This window comes from Hesperophylax consimilis, chromosome 11 (genome assembly GCF_061612785.1).
Source record: "Hesperophylax consimilis isolate HC1 chromosome 11, BYU_Hcon_1.0, whole genome shotgun sequence".
Lineage (NCBI taxonomy): Eukaryota > Metazoa > Arthropoda > Insecta > Trichoptera > Limnephilidae > Hesperophylax > Hesperophylax consimilis.
The window spans coordinates 21,190,178-21,212,078 of NC_142846.1; the positions used below are offsets into that span (position 1 = coordinate 21,190,178).

The 21,901-nt window shown below is 35.2% G+C and overlaps 1 protein-coding gene across 1 annotated transcript in view; it reads left to right on the forward strand.

Annotated features, from left to right (window-relative positions):
* The window catches only part of LOC149419909 (uncharacterized), a 128,135-nt gene that overhangs the window by 99,177 nt on the left and 7,057 nt on the right, over positions 1-21,901 (forward strand). The window contains exons 3-4 of the mRNA XM_089637080.1: positions 17,562-17,743; positions 18,596-18,697. Coding sequence (XP_089493206.1) covers positions 17,603-17,743; positions 18,596-18,697 — 243 coding nt within the window. The 5' untranslated portion in view covers positions 17,562-17,602. The remainder of the gene's footprint in view (positions 1-17,561; positions 17,744-18,595; positions 18,698-21,901) is intronic.

Here is a 21,901-nt window from a genome sequence, read left to right on the forward strand (position 1 = left end):
GATTCGGCGTTACGTCACCGCCGCCCAGTTGCGTGACTCACGTAAACGTCGATGTTTTGTAACGTGCAAGCCGTAGTATGGATTTTACTCCAGCGTTTTGATTTCTATAGCACGTGAGAAGTTCACATTATGGCATAGGGCCAACGGCCCACTAACATTTTTTGTCAGATTAATCGTTTTCCACGGCCCACGTATTCCTTAATGGCTTATACCCACATTCTAGAATCACCAAATTTTCCTATATTTTTCATTTCCTTCTCTTTATATTGCCCTCTTTTATCTATAGCCGACTTTTTTCAGGACGATCTTCTTCCTGCAAGCTTCAGTCCCTTATATTTATTTTTTTAACTGGAGAGTGCAATTGCATACAATTATAGTACAGACATTTTAAATGAAAATCAAAATTGTCATCTTTGATAATGCTGTGTGGAGGGTCTTTTTCAAGTACGGAAAGAAGTGAACCAAGGTTAAACATACCAATTTTGTAAGATTAAAAAAAACAGAGGCTGGCAAATCATTCCACATTCAGGCTAGTTAACACAACAAGTCGAAATATCCCGTTCTCATGTGATAAATATCAACCTTGTACAGAAACATAATATATCCTGTTAAAAAAGCACAGCTTTATCTTATCTATGCACTTGAAAAACCCCAAATACGTGCATCGGGCGGAATAGATCTGTGTAACTGTATATCAGTTCTGTGCAGCTATTGTGTGACATCACGTAAACATAAATTACGTTTCCGATACAGGGGGCTTTACGTTTTCCTGCAAATATAATAATATACCAGTATAAGTTATTCAATTTATGCAATGTTCAGTGATTTAACAGCGTAACAAAATTGAAAAATGCGATCAAGGCTGGAGATTTTTTAACAGCTGACTCAACCAATTGAAGCATTGTGACGAAATACGTCACATGCTTTTTATTGTTTTTTCCACTGATTGTCATCTCTGCAATTACATTATTTTATATTATTCATACACTATTGAATTTTCCGAGTAAACAACCTAATGAGCAGTGACATATTTTTTACTATGACTACTATGGGGAATGAATACTACCGTTTCAACATTTAAATCAAATGTTTGGGAACCAACTAATAAAAGTTTGATCAATTCACTGGCTAACACACATTTTGGTGTCTACTGTTTTTTTAAACAGTCTTTGTCTAATTTTGTCAAGCAGAATCTTTGAATTGGTTTAGTAGTTCTAGTAAAGCGATATGGAACACACGAATAAGTAGATGTAGGTTGAAGTTGTGTGTCCTGTTTTATATATGTATTGTATAAATAAAAAAAAATGATTAAAAAATAAATAGGTTTATAAAAATGGTGTTAATACCTTTAAATATTTCAAAAAATATAATCATTTTGGTACTATTAAAAATAAGCTAAATTTACATTACAAAAAAAAATTTTCAAGGATAGCATGCATCACGGATTTTAAACAAAATTAAGAAATCTATTCATATTGCAATTTTTTTTCTTAGTATAAGTTTTTTTCGTACATCAAGAAATACCAGCTAAAAAAATAAATTTATCAATATATAACAATATTTAAATGAGACTGAATGATGTAGGAACGAGATCCCTGAGGCGTATGTGGGGTAATGCTATGTATGATCATGTGAGGAATGTGGAGATCCGCAAAGAATGCAAGACTTATGTAAGCGTAATGAGATTAAGAAATGGAGGCTTAGATGATTTGGACATGTCGAGAGAACAACGACAGATGATCGAAGAAAAGAGTGTAACGAGAATATATGACCAAATTTGAATGGGAGAAGAAGTCGGGAACGCCTGAGAAGTACATGGCACGACCAAGGGAATCAGATACTTGAGTCGGGCCATATCAAGAGACCGAATAATATAAGAGTATGTATGAGACGATATATAAATGTGAATGAGGAAGTGTGCCAGTACCGAGTTGTTTGGCGATCCGTCCCTCTGCCTATATAATAATGGCAATAATATATAATATATATATATGTGCACATAATATATTTATATTAATATTTATTTAGAACTTTATCTTTACTGAATAAAAAATATACATTTTTATTTTTCGGAATAACTTTATTGAGTAAAACCTCAAATTGTAATATTTAAATATTGAAGACAATATTAGTGATTTCTAAACAAAAATCTGAAACAGAAAAATCAGAAAAGGAAACGGTCACATCTGGGACTGGTCCTGGGTTCGAGTCCCAGATGTGACCGTTTCCTTTTCTGATTTTTCTGTTTCAGATTTTCGTTTAGAAATCACTAATATTGTCTTCAATATTTAAAAAATATAAATGTTAACTTATAAAAAAAACACATTTTCAATAGAAATGTATGAACGCGCAAAGGAAACAATTTTTGAAAAATACAATATTTTAGCTAAGATTATTTGTGGCAGTTTCACTTGATTAACTTTTTTGCTTACTTATAAAATTATTTACAAAATAAATAAAAACCAGTTTTGTGCTTGAAATCGAACGTTTCTAGACTCCGTTTGTCAAGCGATTTTAATACTTATTACCTACAATAAAAGGTATACCAAGAATATACAAATTTTTGGCTTGTAATTTCCTCTTAAGGGGCCGAAGACCGACAGGTCTCCCGGCCGAAGTAAATCACTAACCTAATGTTGTTGGGCTGTTATGCATCTTATAGATGGGGACGCTCACCGAAATTCGTAATCAAACAGGTATCTACTTACTTCATGTCAAAAATTAATTAGTTACTTTAGTAAATAAATTCGTTTCTTTACTTTAAGGGGATTTTCAATTTTTTGTTAACATCTTTTTTTACTATACTTAATTTGTAGAACTCCATTTGAATTTAATGTTTTTCTTCAAATTTTGCAAATTCACTTTGTGGCACCATTTTATTAATAAAATAATTAAAACACTTTGTTTTTACCACGATAATCTTTATTTTTTATATAAAGTCAACATGTTTCGAGAACGATGTTCTCTTCATCAGGACAATAAATGTACGTTTTACGATAATTAAGTACATTAATTGTCCTGATGAAGAGAACATCGTTCTCGAAACATGTTGATTTTATATAAAAAATAAAGATTATCGTGGTAAAAACAAAGTGTTTTAATTATTTTATGAATGTTTTTCTTTTATATTTTCAGTAATATGATTTACAAACAAGTTCTACCATGTAATTATTACAACACGTGACAGTTGTTTCGCGTTCTGAAAGCATTTTCAAACTAAAGGAAGGATACCAAATGAAATTAAATTAATAAGGCAAATAAGACGTAAAGGGAATAAACCATAACAAAAATTTTGATGGTAATAATACCTGCCTCAATATTATAATATTTTATTTATTGGAATTGTGTTAATTCGTAGGACTAAATTTACTAAATTTATTTATTTTTTATTTATAGTAGTTAAACCACATTGAGGAAACTTATTTAAATGTTTTATATTTCCCTGCTTCCATTTTTGTACATGTGATATTTTAAATAATTTATTACTTCCTCGGATTTTTTTTTTAAATCTCGATTATTGGCTTTGATAATGGTTTTGAACGTCGAAGCAGCTGCCACAATAATAAAAACTTGCAGAACTTAATAACGACATTATATAATTTGATTTACTTGCAATAAATATTTAAAACACATACCTTATGTAACATCTAAATATTATCTTAGCTTTTGCAAAAATCTATTTAAAAAATATTCACCAAACTTCCTGCACAGAAGATCTGAATGAAGAAGAAAAATATTTTTGAACGGTTTTCGTATGCGGGTCACACGTCTGTTTACACATTATTAGTATTAAATTTTATATATCGTAACCAAGCATGGTCATTCGTATTCCTATCTCGCGTTTGATCTTCGGCTATTTATGGCGCATCGTTTATCATCAAACATTAAGTGATTTTCGCGACGCACTTATGAATCTTGCAAAAACACATGTTTGCCTGACCTCCTACAACTTCTTGTGTTAGACTAAAGTTCTTCTGAGGATTTAGGATGGACATTAAATGTGGTTAAGAATTTAGGATAGGCACACTTTCAAACAGTAGTCGTTTTTACGAATTTGTTGACCTGTGAAATGTAGTGGACCTTTTATGGGGAGTGTTTTGGACGGTGTGAAGAAAGGCAACGCAAAATAAGGTTAAACAAACAATTTGTGATGTCACTGTGTTGCTGATGATCTTTTCTATGGGGTTCTATAAACTTAATCCGGATGTATCACCTAGGTGCCTACTTTTTGCTTTAGTTGAAATTTAAATGGAAATTTCGTTTTGGCACAAATTTTTATTTAACTTCGCTGGAAAAAAAATAATTCTGAAAGTATGCGTGAAGTTTGATTGATTTGTATATTCAAAAAAATAGTTGATGTCTTCAACCCTCATCCCATGAAGGTACCTACCTACTAGTGACGGTCCGCGACTTCCAGTGACTTTCTATCTTAAAATTGTATGAGAAAATAAACATCTATGGATCTTCTTCTATGGAAAAAGATTTTTGTATGATAAAATGAACATTTGAAATTACTATGGAAAAACATTTTTGCATGAAAAAATAAACATTGGAATTTCAAAATATAATAAGTTTTGGTAAGTATGTTTGGTAAGTGCTGTATATAATAAGTTTTGGTAAGTAGAAGTTGCAAAAAACTTGCCACCCCCCCCACCTCTCTGTAGGGTCAAACCCCCTCCATGTGTATGCTATAGCTGTGCCCTTAGCTTCAGTTAGTTTATTGTTTAGTTACCTGATTGGAATCGTTTTTTTTATTTTTTATTTTTTTATTTATTTAATAAATAGTTAATACATATCAACAAACAAGTCTTGCTAAGCCAATTGAATTGGCTTGTCAACAAGTGCTTAAAGTTAAGTTTCATATACATTTTTATAAGTTATAATTTACATCTTATATCTACAGAATCAACAATTTTTCCATACAATTTTTGATACATATTAAAAACCAACTAACAATTTTTCGTTTTCCTCGTCTCTTTACCATGGCCATTTTTTTTATCCTCACATTCCTAAAAATGATGGGTGCTCTGGTCCCCCTCTGGCTCACATCGGGCAGTAAGTACTCTTGTGCGGAAGATTTAATTTAAAAAAAACATGCAAATTTGGGTTCTGAATGTCATACCACACAAACGAATTTTTTTATCCGACAACCTGCATCCTTTTTACCGAGAATATTCGCTAATTCGGTGATAGTGCTTTCATTACTAATGGTAATTGTTTTTCCAAGGTATTGTGACCGAGTGAGATTGATACATCCGATAATACGAGATCTGTGAATAGGCAAAAGCAAAATTGGCCGTACCGACGCGGTGCCTACTAAACCAAGTACCCCGGGGCGTTGGGTGCGAGAAATTACACTGAAAACTGCGGTCGGTAAGTCCGACGCGATCAGAGAGTTTAATATTTGTATCCTTAACACACATAGGAACCTATAATTAGAGTTATATCATAGCCGATTGTTGCATCATGGAGAATATTCGCGAAATCGTCATTTTTGTAATACAAACGATTAAAAATTATATCAGTCATCGTCATATCGATTAAAGCTAAATAGATACCTATTTCACTTTAACAAGAAATTCCTTGATTAATATTCAAAGTGACATATTTTTTCCTTGATCTGGTTATGAAAATATGTTACTTTTCTAACATCATTCTCTTACGTGGGTGCTGTTACAGAAGTAAAGGGCAAAGTAATCAATGGGTGTATGAAAATGGTGTTACTAAAGGGGATTCAGTTTTCATTCATTAAAAAGCCATTAGTTAAATGCAAAAATCTCACAAGTTAAATTTAAATAGATAATTAATCATTTTATTGTATTTAGTTTTACGCCCATATGACTTTTATATGGATTATAAGAACAGAATATACTTAGTGAGCTATCGAAAATTATACACTAAAATTTTAAATCATGAAATAACATTAAACTGATAAAATTTATATGAAATAGTATTTGTTAAACATGTAACAGTAACACAAAATAAAATGGAAACTAGAACAATACTGCATGTTGGAAAAATCACTAAAACTACATTACGAATGCTACTATAATTTGTAGGATTAAACAAAATACTGGTATAGATTACGCTTAGTTATATAAATGGTGTTAGTAAATATTTCAATAAATCATGCATCCTATTGGTAAGTGAGTGTGTCAGACAGTTGGTTGTGTATGTATTTCAAAAAAAAATTATATTTTGTCTTGTGTTTCTACTATCTACTCTTTCTATTTTGTCTTGTGTTTGGTACTTACATAGAATTTAATAGTGGCGACAATAGCTATTATGCATGAGATTTGTCAATGTTAACTCATGGTTTAAAAAAATTCCAACTCAGAGATATGTGTTATCGTGTTTTGTAGTAAGCCTTGCATTTTTGCATATTATTATCACCTGACGATGATTGTCCTGGGAATTTTTTTAATCACATTTTTGCATGAAAGATCATATTTTCATGCCTTTCATGATAATTTAAAATGAAGATTCATCTTTTAGGAATTAAAACTGTTACATTAATTCACATGATTATTTAACTAAGGGTAAGCTAGCTTCAAGACGTATTCAGAATTAAAATGATGAGCGTATTTCATTTTTATGATCGTATTTCAAGTAAGTTTTACTAAGTTGATTCCGTTTTCAACACGGCTGGGTATTTTTTTCAGTAGGCACCACACAACTTAGAATATAGCGTTATTAGTAGGTAGGTTCTTATATCGGATGTCATCTTACATCCCTACTTTTAATACATCTGGATCGAATTACACCTACGTACCTAAATATTTGTTTTAATTGTTAGTCAAATTTCATATCTGCAGGTACCTAAAACGGAAAAATTTGATTTCTGAAAATTGATGACATCCGATCGCAAGGCGGCCACGGCGACCTTACTGTGTTAAATTTCATCTTTAACCAATACATTTTAACCGTATGCCTTGATGCCTTCATAAAAACTTCAAGCATTCCACCATTCAGAATTGAAACGTTGCTTGAAATGGCTTTAGCCGTGTTTGGTGACCAGATCTGAATAGCCAGGTACTTCCCAACCTTCCTCTTCCCCATCTCCCTCCCCTCCCCAATACCCTCAGCCTCACAACATACCCCAATTGGGGATGCCATAGTCTCACTCGCTCCAGACGGGAGCAGTTGGGACTCTTGTGCGGTATTACTGTAAAAAAAAAAAAAAAGCACACCTAATTTTTTTTAAATTAATTATTTATATTTATTCCGTGTAAAATCGATAGTTTTCTTCAAGATTCCAACCCAGTGCTGTGATTAATTTTTCAATTGCTTGTTACAAAACATTTATTTCATCCTTAAAATCCACATCACAGAGTGCATAATACGTCCAAAGCATTTCCATCAGTTCCTAGCGAAATAAGCAACTAGTAAGAAATAACAAAATAAATACCCTTACAGTTAGAGCAAATTGCCTCAATTCTCGGTAACTGAAACCTGTATTAAGCCTGCTTTGATGAACTGCTAAAGGCTTTGCCAATGTTCCTAGGTAAGAAAACTATACCGACGTCATTTAGTTACTTCACAGGTCAGTAAGGTGTCTGTCCCTTTGCTTTGTTCCTTCATAGAATTGGTTAGCAAGTTGGTTAGTATCCTTTGAAAGATTTAATCATCGGCATACCAAAGAATACCTATCCAGATGCCTATTAGATATAAATAAAATTGCAACGTTTGCATATACTACAAAACTACGTTTAGTGTAAATACTAGTTATACAACACATAGAAAGGAAAAAAGCAAAGGGAGCTGAATTTAATAAAGCGCTAATTATTTTATTATACTTGTACACTCATCTACTATCTAAATATTACGTTATCTCCTCAATGATGGTGTCAACATAAATTAGGAAGAGAAGTTAACTATATTGATGAAATTCGTGATACGGGACTAGAGACGTAAAATGCTATTTATTATGTCTTCCAAAAATTACTAGCAAAGCATCTGTTAAAAAAACTAGGAGCTACGCGACACAGTTGAGCAATTGGTTTTATTTCTTTTGATCATTACTTCAAATGCTTGAGATAAATAAACAGGGTAACTGCATTGCAGATAAGACCATTTTAAACTTTCTTGCAATCAAATCTCGAATATGTCATTGCCACGATCCGAAAGGAAACCTATGATTGCATTAGATAACCCAGGTGATGATGAAATACGAATGTAGGTAATGTTTATTTTTTTTCTACGTCACACCGTAATCTGATTAACTGGATGGTTCTATCGTATCGTCACAGAACAACAATGTTTTTTACGGCATCCGAGACTTATTTATAATATTATGAAGTAAGGTAGGTTGGAATCGTAAGATATTTATCGGAAGTGAATCAGTTGGATTTTTACAACACACAGAAAATAGATACGAGAGTTTACATTATCCTACGTCACGTCCTGGAAAGATGATAATTCTTCAACTATTCTTATCTGAAGAATTTATGAATGAAAAGATTATGTTTCTGGGGAAGTAATTTCAAAGTGGATACATTGACTTGCAGGCGCCAATTTATCTTCGGTTCAAATCGATGTCATTGCCAAACATCATTTTATCGAATCATTAAATAAATTAAAAACTTTTTTTAATACCGCAAATTAGTTTCAACTACTCTCATCTGTCCGAAGCTAATGGGACTACGTTATCCTTACTTGGGATATGTTACGAGGCTAAAAAGAGTAGGAAGAGGAACAAGATGGGTTAGAGTTAGTTTGGGAGTGTCTGGTTATTCAGATTTGTTCTCTATACTCGGTTCTTGCTATTTAAACAAATGCTTCCATTTTGAATGGTGGTATTTCACAAGAGCGATCCTAAGAGTAGGTGTTCATAATTATGTCTTATCGTAGGTAATAAACGAAGCCTTCTTTTAACCAAAATATTCAACCAACTCCTTTCGTTGTCACATAATAAAATATCCAATTCATCCCGTTTTTCCTGTTCTTTTTTATCCACGAAACCTACGCGAACCACAAAAATACTACCAATATTTCCAATAGAAGCGTTTATATACCATCTTGAATATTTAAAATCGTTATGACAATATAAATCGTTAAGACACTGTAAAATTCCAACTGTATCTAATATCAATCAAGCAAATCATCAAAAATAAGACGGCCGCTATATAACTGTGTTGATACATATTAATGAATCATTCAAGATAAGACGACTGATGGTACTCCTATCAGTTGCAAAACCAGGTGTTTAGGGCCTAAGAACTGAGAATAATTCCAACGTTGATCAAGATTACCAAAAGAATGCAACAACAATTTAGTAAACTGGAAATGATTTTACGATTTATTTGAACTAGATTTTAGCCTGCGTCAACGGTAAGGCACACAACGTTCCTATTTCACGGTAAAAGGTATTATTATCATTTTGTAACGAATGTGCGTTTTCCGCGTTTCACGGAAGGTTACTCGTGAGGACTTCCCTAGTGCTTAATGTAGGTATTTAATATTACGTTTATGAAGCACCCACATACGGTTGATATATATATATTTACTCACACCTTCATTAAGGCGATGCACTACGTCGTGTAATATTTTAAATTGAGCCGATATCAATAACAACCCTTACGTAGATGACGATAAGGTTTAAATTCCCGCTTAACACCATCCGCCTGTTTTGATTTATGTAAGAAAAAAATATGGCCATAAAGTGCCTTTTATTTTATTTTGTGGATGTTCAGGTATAAATTTTTTTTTCGATCTTTTTAATATTTAATTAATTTGCCACATTATACAATAAAATCATAACCGAAAATGGGTTCATAAGTAGGAGATTTTGAATTTTAAAGCAGTTTTCATAGGCCTTTACATTATTTTTTTCTGGGCTTGTAAAAAGACTTATCTAAAAAATACTCGATTATTTCAAATGTCAAGATGTATTCTACTCGCAGTATTTAATTAAAGCATCTGAAACATTTCTAGGCGACCAAATTTTCAAACCAAAAACACATGATTTTGCATTAATACGTATGGCATCACCTAAATATAACATTTTACTATAATATGCTAAGACCTTATAAAGGTATTGTACTGCAAATGCTTTAACGATGATGCTTAACAGTGCGGCACTGGAATTTTCTACCAATTTTGCAACGGCTTCTCAAAAGCAGCACAGTTATGCATGGGTAGTATCGTAGGAAATTTTGTATAAAGCTTAAGATTAAATGATGTATGTGGAAAAAATATACATTTGAATTTTAGTAGTAAAATCTACAGTTTGCACGCCTTTTAAGAATAAAAGAAATGGATATTTTTCATGCTTCTTTACATACGTTAAGCGATACATTGGGGAGTAAGCAGTTATCTATTAATTCATTATTGTGGACACCTGGTTTTAGTGTGATTTTCGATTAGGTAAGTTCTATAATGTGATCTGCCCAGGCTCCATCTTGAAGAAAAGATTTTCAACAGGAGGTGGTCAAGAGGAAATATTGACAACTCAATCCTGGAAATCCTTGGCAATCCACTTCGACGTGTAACATTGAAATCGCTCACAAAAGAAACATCGCTATAATGACGTTTTATTTTGTATTCAATTTAAATAACTTAATTTTCTACATTATGCAATAAATCAATTTCGAAAAATGTGTTTGTAAATAGTATATTTTACACTTCAAAACATTTTTAGAACTGACACTTTTTATTCTAGACTTATAAATACTTTTATCGAAAAACGCCCGATATAAGACCAAGATGTTTTATAATCGGAGTATTTAATTAAAAGCGATAATTTTTAGGCGATTAAATTTTCAAAACAAAACACATGACTGAACATTACTTAAATTTAAAGAATTAAATCGGGGTGCGTTCATGATGCATGTAGGTATTTGGCAATCTTATCGCGAACAAGATCCAAAAAACAGCATCTGTAGAAGGGTTCAATCATGATGATCATGTTTACGTTTGAAATTTGCTCAAAGCATAGCGTATTTTGGACTAGAGGATTAATTTTTTTTTTAATATTTATTTTACAATTGGGAAAAAAAGATACCTAACAGATACGTATGAATAAAAAAATATTCAAAAATATTCTTAGATAACTTAAATGAAATCCTTCTACAAAACGAACAAAAAATGATTTTTAGCATTGAAAATAAAAATTAAAATGCAAAGGGATTTAAATATTCCTACAAATATTCCGAAAAAGTACCTACCTTTTAAAAAAATGTTGCTTTTGGAAAATAAAATTTTAAATTGTATGAAGGTTTCCACATCCGGATACTATGTTCCATGAACCGCTTTAGTGAGTGGTTTACCATGGGTGCTTTAGTCAAATATTATGATTTTGAGGAATTATCTAATCTGCCCATGGACATAAACTAATGTTTTTAGGTAAGCGAATCTGTCTTTCCAGCTGATAGATAAGAATCAATATATAAATATGAATACGCGAATTTGTGCGGTTCATCTTGGAGACCTCTTCGGAGGCTCCTTCGTGCCCCGCCATGTTGTAAGATGGCGGGCGGGCGAGTGGCAAAAAGCTCCCGGCGGCATGAATGAAGCCGGCGCCCCTCCCACAGGCCGGCGATTGGTCGCCGGGGGAAATCCCCCCGAGGGATTCGTCACCGCCGGCCCACGTGGGCCCGAGAGGGGGGGCGCCGAGATTATCCCGCGCGCCCGGCCCGACCGGCACTCAGTTGACGTCTCGACACCGTCACAGTAGGACACGAGCCGCGAGCGCATAGCAAGCACGCAAACAACTACATAAACCAACACTTAAACCACCACTCTGAATATTTTTTGACGTTTCGTATCGTATAACAGTGACAGTTAAAAAACAATCCGTGCTAAAATTGAAAACTTTCGAAAGTCTGAATCCAGTGTTAATATCTATTACATAATTGTACTTAATATTTAAACAAACATTACTGTGATTAATTGTATTTTTGTAACAAGTGCGATAAGTGTTTTATCGGTATTTTTTATAGTATTTATTTAAATTGTAAAATATAAGTTTCGCGATGGGGTGTTCAACGTTCGAAGGCGACCCGCCCCTGAGTGTAGGCTGCAGGGGGTGCGACTTTGCCCACCTACCCGGAATGCTGTGCCGAGAGCAGAGGACCGCCCTCACCACGGCCAAGGCCCGCGGAGAGACCAAGAGAGATCTGGGTCAAGTGACTCTCCGCCTCACAGCACCAGTTGAATCCGCCCCAACGAGATCCCTAGAGGGCAGGAGAAAGAATGCGCCAACCTGTGATAACCAAGTATACTCCACTGCCAGCATGATCTTCGACTCCGCAAGCTGTTGCCCTTTAAATTCCTTGTTTCCAGCCGAAAGCTGTAGACAATCACAAGCGCCAGGGAGCACGACTGAAGCTGGACGATTTTCCACGAGTTGTAGTAGTTTTAAGTCAAGTTCGACTAAGAGTTCCACCAACACGAAAAGATCCAGTCATACAATTTTAAAATTCTATTGTCCAAGTAAGTGTTACCATTCACTGTATTAAGTAATTTGTACCATTTGAATTGATATTGTCACGCAATTTTTTCGCTACATATCCGTGCAATTTAACAGGTGCAGGTGAAATATGTCAATTTGGCAATTTACAATACATGCAATATTTTTTCATGTCTTTAACTCGGTTAGTATTTATATGTATATAATTATAAAATTAATGAATTACAGTAATAGCAAGTTGCGTTGCGTTTTTTATCAACATATTTTTTTAACTTTAGTTTACTTCCCATACCTATGTACATTTTACAACACCAAACGAATTGCTCACGCACATAAATTATTAAATATGATGCTTCACGATAACATTTGTAAATATTATGTCGGAAATTTGTGACTCAGTGGACTGCAATATTATGAGGTAACCGCGGAGACATCAACGCGCGGTTAGATCCGTAACCGCCGGATTTCAGCGCAACTGAAAGTCACCCCTCTCTCTCTAGTGTAGTTTTACCCTTTGAATAATACGAATTAATAAAAAAAATATGTAATGATTTCTCGGTTAGGTTAGGTTTATGAAAACGTTATTTGTAGTGAAAGAGTTAAATGTCTCCAAGAAGCAGTGTGTGTGAAAAGCTGTCTGTAATTATGATAAAACTGTGTTAATTACCAGTTTAATTGATTTAACTTTTTAGCGGAACTGCTAAATGCCTGATGGCAAAGCATGCACTTATCTAATTAGCCGAGTGCAATGACAGCAGTATTATCAATAATTATCTGGCTCTCTTGTTGGTTTTTCACGGCCTGACATTCATCTCATCTAGCCGCGGTTTTTTCGCCTTCCTGAGGGCCCGCCACCGATCGTTCTCGGCCGGTGGCGGTGGCGGTCTCTGTTTAGCGGGGCATACTCCGCATTCCGCGCTTGCAGCAATGCGAGCTTTTTGCCGCGGCTAGATGACCGCGTGTGGGCTATCCACTGTTCTAACTACTACAACTGCTAACTACCTGCCAGGTTATGCCGCTCTCCCGGTTTGAAATTATAAGTGTAACGACGGATCATATTCTCACGCCGCGGTCGCTAGCCCGGCGGTCTGCGCGCGATTCCTCTTCACTCTTTTTCAGGTAGGCATAACTAGACAATTTTACAAGCATTTTACTGCGTACAAAGTTGTCACTAGTTACTAGCGGCAATGCGAAGAGGCTACAATAAAATTCTTTATTGCCAGCAAACCTTTTTATATGCATACTCCATCTGGCTTGACAGTAGAGTATTATTTTATGTTGCACCAACTTAATATCCTACCATCATAAATGCATCAAATTTTATCACATTTTCTCACCTTTTAAGAAATAATCTATCAAAGTTGCAGCAAACGAATTCGCTTAGTTCTACCAGTAAAGCATTCAATACAAACAGGGTTAGTGCATGTTGTATTGCAGATATATCCCTACTGTAAATACTGAGCAAGTAGGTAAAGGTATACTTCGTTCGGACCGGGAAGTATTCAAGTCGATTCTGTTGCATGACTTGTTGGAATTTTCTTAAAATTGAACCCGTCTGCAGTGGAATACGAATTGGCAATTAAAAACGATCATTAAATTAATTACGATATACATTTGAGAGATCGGTATCCCGCACATGACGTATTGCACTAACACTAACGTAGATCGAGATGTCGGTTTTTAAGCGGACAGTGAAAAAGGCGAGTTGCCGTTTCATTTGTCCCGGGAAATGTAGTCGAAACGCATCGAAATGCGGATTGAACTTCTGTTAAAGTTGTTGCATTCTTTTGTCAGGCTAACTGATGCAGCCATCGCATGTACTCATAAGACGTTTCAGCTTGAATTGTGTAATAATTATTTATGAAAAATTACACGAAATAAATACAATAATCGGCAATGATGAATCTACTAAATGTCTTTTACTTTAGCACGAGAATATTTTAAGTTTTATGTAAAAAACGTGGAATCATTTCACACGATTAATTATTGACAAAGCAAAGCCGCTCTCGTTTTAAGATCAAGTGCATTATTCTTGATGTTTATCCAATTAGATTTTTTACACATCCGAAGGCTGTGTGCGGTAGGGATTTATACTGACTGTGCGAATTCCATTTTAAGAAGTTCTGCTTTGTCTAGTAGTAACTCGATCTATTTATCGTTTTCAATCGGCTCTTTTTCATTTTAAATAGCTCTGCATAGGTACTCGAGATAGCGATCATTAATTTATTTTTTAATCTTTAATTCTGCAAGAACAAAAAAGCGCACTATTCCCAATTAAATGTACATCCGTAATGTTAAATGGGAAAATGATATTTTTAATTACTTTCAGTTTTTTTATGTCTCAACATGAAACATAATCAACATTGATAATTTTGATAAAAATCAGCTTTATTACTTTCAAATTTAGAACACTGGTCATAAAATTAGGTACTACTTTATTTAGTAATAAATCGCGAGGTTACCACTTAAGTTCGTCGTTATGTACTTCCTATAAAATTAACGTTAATAACCAACATCAGTAAAAAATTTCTAGGGTTCCCATCCTTGTCCCAGGACTTTAACATCATCGTACGAGTAGGTAGGCACTCAAGTTTTACGATAGGTAGAGATTATTAGTTTAACAATCATCTGAGCTTTATAAATTGGATATATTTATTTATTTTATGCCCAACAAGGTACCTCGTTTCGTAAGGTCCTGTTTTTGTTTTCTAGGGGTGTAAAAAAATGCTTTGTTATTTCTATCAACTCGATTCATAACTCAAAATCACATTTTACATACTTTAGGCAAGAAATTTTGACACCCAACTTAGTTATTTAAGTTTAAAAATTTCTTGTTTGTAGCGTATAAAATATTGTTTTTAGTTATGAAATGATTTGATAGAAATAATCAATCATTTCTTAACAATTTTTTTTTAATATTAATTTGTGATTATCGAGACAAATTTCAGTCATTTTCATCATATAATAAATAATAATGGCGAGAGATCTCCAGCCCTGTTTGCTTGATGTAGGAGGTCTTACGTGCATTTTTTTGTGGAGGTTTGTGATCGAGACGCTAAAGGAGATAAAAGAATCATAATTTTATGACCGTTAAGCTTATTGATGTTTTCACGATAAAAAGAGAACAATACGAGATACGTCTTACGACAGCTGTGGTCATTGTCTTTTTTACGATTACGAGATCATATTTAGTGCTGACTTGTAGCCGAACTGTGTCAAATTAGTTTTTATTATGTTATATTTTAATTTTACATCTTTTGCTATTTGTGTCAAATTTAAAAAAATGGACGCGTAAGAAATTAGTTTCATTTTGTATCTCTCCCATCATAAATACCAATAATTACCAGTAAATATTTTTATGAATAAAAATTATACATTTCCAAAAATTGTGTGTTTAAGTACAATAGTAAATTCACAACTTCTCAGCAATGTGTTAAAACGTTTAACCTTTTATGAAAATTACCCATTTATGTGTGATTTAAAAATAGAATGCGTTTTTTGTTGTTCGTTTTTAACTGGCTTTAGTATTTTTGTGTAGGTGCACTTTTATCTTTAGAGTTGACGTTTTAAAACACCATTCGTCTTTTTGCGTCCTCGCGGCATCTTGGTGTGGGACCCGAACTCACCCGTGTCCGGATTTACCTGCGGCCGACCGGACCACTACTTGATTTTCTCCTCTCTACACAATAATAAAAATAGTTGGAACAAATACTTGCTAATAATAGATTGAGCAAATAATTAGTTTCATCAGGAACACATTGTCACGTAAATTATGTAACGCATCTCACAATGTTTATGACTTACGACACAACCTCTAACCTTCAAAACACAATTGCAAATAAATTTAACTAAATAAGAATCATTAATAATTATTGACTTATTTCTTCAGCCTATTTTTATTTGCTTTACCTATAGGTAAATGACACTATGAATTATTCGTTGATGCAAATTTAACATTGTTCTAAAAAACTCTTTAGAAATCTCATATTTTTGTCGATAATTATAGCTCAATTTGATAATGCCATGTGTCTATTAGCTGTTAAAGCAATTTCTATTCAATCGATTAACAACAAATAATAAAAAAACACAATAAATATTTACAACGTCATCAAGTTGCGCAATCTTTTGTTTTCTAGTTTGGCCTCTCGAGCTATTTGGTTGTTTGACTTTTATAAAAAAGGGTAATAAAAGACACACAGCACCTCGGTTCCTCTACTCTTGTTGGGAGAATTTAGTGCATAAGGCGCCCACCGCCTGTCGATTTGTTTTACACGGTTTAATAAGACGATTAGACCCTCTGGGATGAGAGGGAAACACAACCGCAGCCTATATCAGGGCTTCGAAAACATAAAAATGAAATAAAGCAAAAAATAAATTGAAATTTTTTCAAACTATCGATATATTTCGTTCTATAGTCTTTAACTCGTGTAAATAAACAAAGAAAAATTTTGTGATTTAAAATTTTTTTCTTACTGTTAAATTATTTTCATACATTTTATAAATTGTGGTAGCCCTGCAGCGTCTCACTTAACATAGAACCCCTCACAGTTTACAGTGCGGTGGCGCTAATTACAATGGTATATTTCCGACCGCTTAACAAGGTGATGTCTTAATTGGTACATTATTTGTTTGGAATCTTAAATATTGTTTTCGGATCCTTTTCGATACCGCCTTCGGGTTTAGATTAAAAAAAATTAACCCTGTTTTAAAAACTGACACATCTTGGGTCGATGGTATTGTTAGCCTTTTGGCTCTAACCCTACCTTGTGATGTATTTATTTTCATTGATGTTGAACTTTATCGGCTATTTTTGTGTTTCTACTGTTAGGTTAAGTTACAAAAACGTTATCTGAAATATCTTACCCTTCTTCAAAAGGTTTCAGACATCCAACTTTAGGTGTAGGTCTCAGTCAAATAACTCCAGTTTTGTCGATTTTTAGCGTCTCCCATTCATCCAAACTGGCATTTCTCTTAAGACACTCAACCCGTCTTATAAACTCTGCTCCTCTCTCCCTACCAAATACGCCACCCCGTGATATTGATAGATTGGGTGAACTTTGTCTTCCATTTATAAAATCTTCCGAAAACTGATTTAGAATATTTGTCATCAATTAATTAGCTAATTTTTAACATTTTTGTGTGTTTTTTGCAGAGCTAAGCGAGGTCATCTTGTGGGGGTGTCTCCTAGGGTTGATGCAATCCGCCTGCGCAAGGGCGGCCCCCACTCGTCATCCCGCCCTCAGTCCCCTGAAATCCGGCAAAATGGAGGTTCAAAACGGAGCCGCCTTGTGGATCAACCCCTGCGGAATTGGAGCGGAAGATTTGATGCCCCAGGTATGCAGACCCTTAAATTTGTTAGTTTAAAAAACCTTCAAAACAGTAAAGGTACTTGGATATAGACCAAGAGCTCACAGGATCATAGTCCGGCACGGTCCAATTAGACATTACTTTCGTAACTCATTGAACTCTTTCTATGTAGAATTTGCTCTCACCATCAACCTCTTAGGAGATCATCTTTCAGAATCTGAATTTATCTGTATTTATTGCGTAGATCTGAACAGTTAGATTCTTTCTAAACTACTCTTCACCTCACTGTATACATACAGAATTACACTGATAACATCATTTTCAATTCAATTATTTTGTAAAAGTTTTCTGACAATGTAGGATGAAAGTATAAATTTATGGATTATTTTAGAATCACTCGAAACAAAGGCTGTTAAAACATTCACTTTGTTCGGTGAAATTTTGAGTGAGACATTTGTTTTCTGAATGGTTTATTAGATGATGTTCAAAGTAGTAGTTTTTATCTCCGCTGTGATCTGTCTCGATGCGACCTCACAGCTTCCACGGGAGTAAAAACACGACCGCAGCTTGTCCCAACAAGTTGCAGAATACTTGAAATCACACAACAATAAACTCGCCAACAACAGCTGAGCTATGTTGAAAAAAATGCCATGTAACGGTCAATATCAATATGTAATGTCGATGGAAAAGCGATAATTATTAATTGTTAAATCTTTCCGAAAAATCACCAGCAAATTTGCAAGATAATCATATGGGTTGATGAATTATATGTTTCCCCTTGTTGCCTATGTTTATAATGACAAATCTTGTTTAAAATTAATGTTATCACAATTTATTGTTTCATTTTGGCTGTCATTGATTTGTTTTCTCGATTTTCAGGATGCCGAAATACCAAACGTTAGCGACAAGGAACTGTTGAACCAAATTGTCGTCCAAGCCAAGAACGCCCTGTCGGAAGCTGACCGATTCAAAGCAGACTATGTAAGTGCCCTGATTATTATATATTAGCGTTTAAAGGCCAGGTTTCTGCATGACCAGATGATGTGAGAGCATTCCCGCCAAAATGTAAACCACTGGCACATAATTAGCCGTGTCTTCAGGTGATGCCAAACGCGTCCGCTATGTTTACCGGCCGGTTCATTCATAAAAAGTTTTTACGCGCAAGAGCCCGAGTCAGACACACAATGGTCGTTTCAGCGGCCGTCTATTGAATAATATCGCGTCTAATTTGCGTGAGCCGCTGCGCCGTCCCGCTCCCACCTGAGTACCTGACCAAGGCGTCTAGGCAGTGGCCGTCTCGCTTCATCGGATGGAAGACGAGGTATTATCTTCTCTCACCGGTCGCATCCGGTCGCGAGTCGCTTCCTTTCCGTTAATTATTGCGTCTTGTCCTGTCCAGACCGAAACTTAGGAATTCATCCTAATTCCCCGGTCACAGCTTTATTCCGAGATCACCTGTACAAATATACACTATAATTTATTGTGAAGATACAACTACAACACACTTGAAATCATTGTGCAATGACTCGTATGATCAAAGTCGTCATTCAATTCATTTAGAAAGCTGGGAGAAAATAGCGATAAAGTAATAGAATCTTGTTTTTATACCTTAACTAAAATTAGTTAGTATTTACTTCCGCGTTTTAAATTTGTATGCACGCGATGTTTGTATTTGCATACCGTGTTAAAGACAAACCCAGGACATTGATTTGTTAAAACCGTGCACTGGTATGATAATAACAAAATATTGAATTTCTTCTTCATTTTACATTTATCAACCGACGTAGATATTTAAATCGCTAATGCATCCAATGGAAAATAGACGTGTTGACAGCAAAGCTACTTCAATCGGTTCGGAAGAGTATTACACAATGATACCATATTGATTGACTCCATTCAGTTGAGGTCACCGTAGCCGTTACTCAGCCACCAGTTGTTGTGACTCACTTGTTGGAGTTTTGGCCGAATTTCTACGGATCCGCGAGTGTTGAAGGTCCAACTGGGTTATTGTCAGAACACGGTAGAGCCGCCGGGCACTGCGGGAAAAAGCGACTATCCTAATACAGGTGTTTCGAAAGACGCCGAGCGAATGGTACGTTACAGTTGTTCAGTGACTCGATGTTACTATTTAAACTCTCTTGAGATTCTACATATGTAATGCTATCAGTATGCTCTGCCTGACTACTTCGCGGTTGTGGCATAGGGAATCCCAACTATATTCTGTCACTCAAAATTATGTTGTTGACGATTCAACACATCGAGGTACTTCAAACCTTTTTGGAAGATTTTATTATCTAATCCAGATTACTGCTCGGATTAGTCTCAATCTCAAACAATGTATCATAAACACAATTTATTTTTTGTAGGTAGTCAATGATACGTCCTTAATATTTGTGCTATTTGATAGAACAAATCAGTTCACACAAACCGGATCAATGATAAGAAATATTAACTTCCGAAAAGCATTTCCCGTAGTATCCTGTACCGGCCGTTTGGCCATCGCCCATCGCCTAGTTGAGCAGAAAGGGAAGCGACTAAGGATTATAATCATATTTACACCTCCCGCCAACGATTAATGTGTCCAAAAATGAAAGAACGACAAAACGGAAGTCACCAAAGCAGTGAACCCACTCCGCCTTGCACAATTCTGTTACTTCTGCAGCACGTGAACCGACGGTAATTAAAACTCTTTGATTGCGCAGAAATATGAGAACTCAATTACTTTGATTCCGACCAAACTAAACTGTAAATTTTTCAATCGTATTGAAACTGGAAGTCAATTCCATACTTCCGATGCCTCATAGCTCGGGCTAAATTTGAGATCTATTTTTGTTTCCGTTTCGATACATTAGCGCGGTAGAGCTCGTTTGACTGACAGGTACTTGAGGTTGTGGATTTATTGTTGGCGTGCAAGTGCAACAGTATGATGCTTGCAGCAAGTGTTGCATGTAGATAGTAGAGTAAGAGGTCGCTGTGGTTAGGGATTTGTTGGTAGCAGCTCGCAGTGACCAGCCAACAGCTAGCCTATCGTCCCCGACTTCCTCCGCAGTTGATTGTGCATGCGCCGCACGTGCGCCCACGTGGGTTAGGCGCAGTCTGGACTGCGATTCCCAATCTTAAACCCTCCTGAAAAACAGGCCATTTATTATGTTTACATGATTTTTTACGTGATCGACCTCTCTTTTGCATCCAGCATCAAAAGCGCACCGACTCTTATTTGCATTTCTCACTCAAATCACAAGACGTCCATGTTTTTGGTCAATTGACATTCGATTTGGCACTAAGCTTGGAAGCACCTTTTGAATAATAAAATTCAATGATTCATTGAAGTATTTTTTTTAAATCTAAACTTGTTTCGTTACTCATTGATGTGTTCTATTTCGGTTCTGTAATTTTTTATTCAATTAATTAAATGCCGAAAAATATATCCGCATGTGCGTGTGTACGTACGTTACGTTGAAGGGACACTGCTTCTTCCGACACAGACATAGTGATGTATGTACGTAGGCTGGTCTACAAGACGATTCACCTGTCATATTAGCGCGCATATGTGAAGGAATTTTCGGATTGTCTTTATCACCTCGCTGTGACGCGCTGGCTCCGTCCATTTTAATGATTTCTATTTAATTCAATAGGCTGAGACTAGCCGCAGCAATTTCAAAGTATTTCGTCTTTCCTCTTTCTCAACCACATCTCGGCACGTCGCGCGGACGTTAAGATATCCAAAAAGATAATGAGCTTCCTATCCGCGTAGCGAAGGATGTAACGCCTTGTCCTTCTAACGTGATTCCCGCTTCTATTGTCCAATAAATGTTAACCGTTCCATTAGCTTGATCAAACCCCCCCAACGTCTCATAGTTAACTAACATCCACTACATGACAGTGTACACAATTGACATTACACATTGCCCTGGAAACACCAAGAATTTCATGGTTGATTGATAATTTGTTTATGTCCCAATATTTGGAATCGTTGTTCTATGTATTTTTTCACGTTTCGAGTTAGAATTATGATCGTTTGTCAGGTGGGAAAGTAAATTATTCCTAGGCTCCTCTCCGAACGATTGGTTTGCTGAACTCGTGGGGATTTCCAACGTGGAAACAGGCTGACTGGCTGACTGGCTGCCAGTGTATAGATCCTCATGCATGAATAATGTATAATGCACTTCATCTCGCTGTAATGTG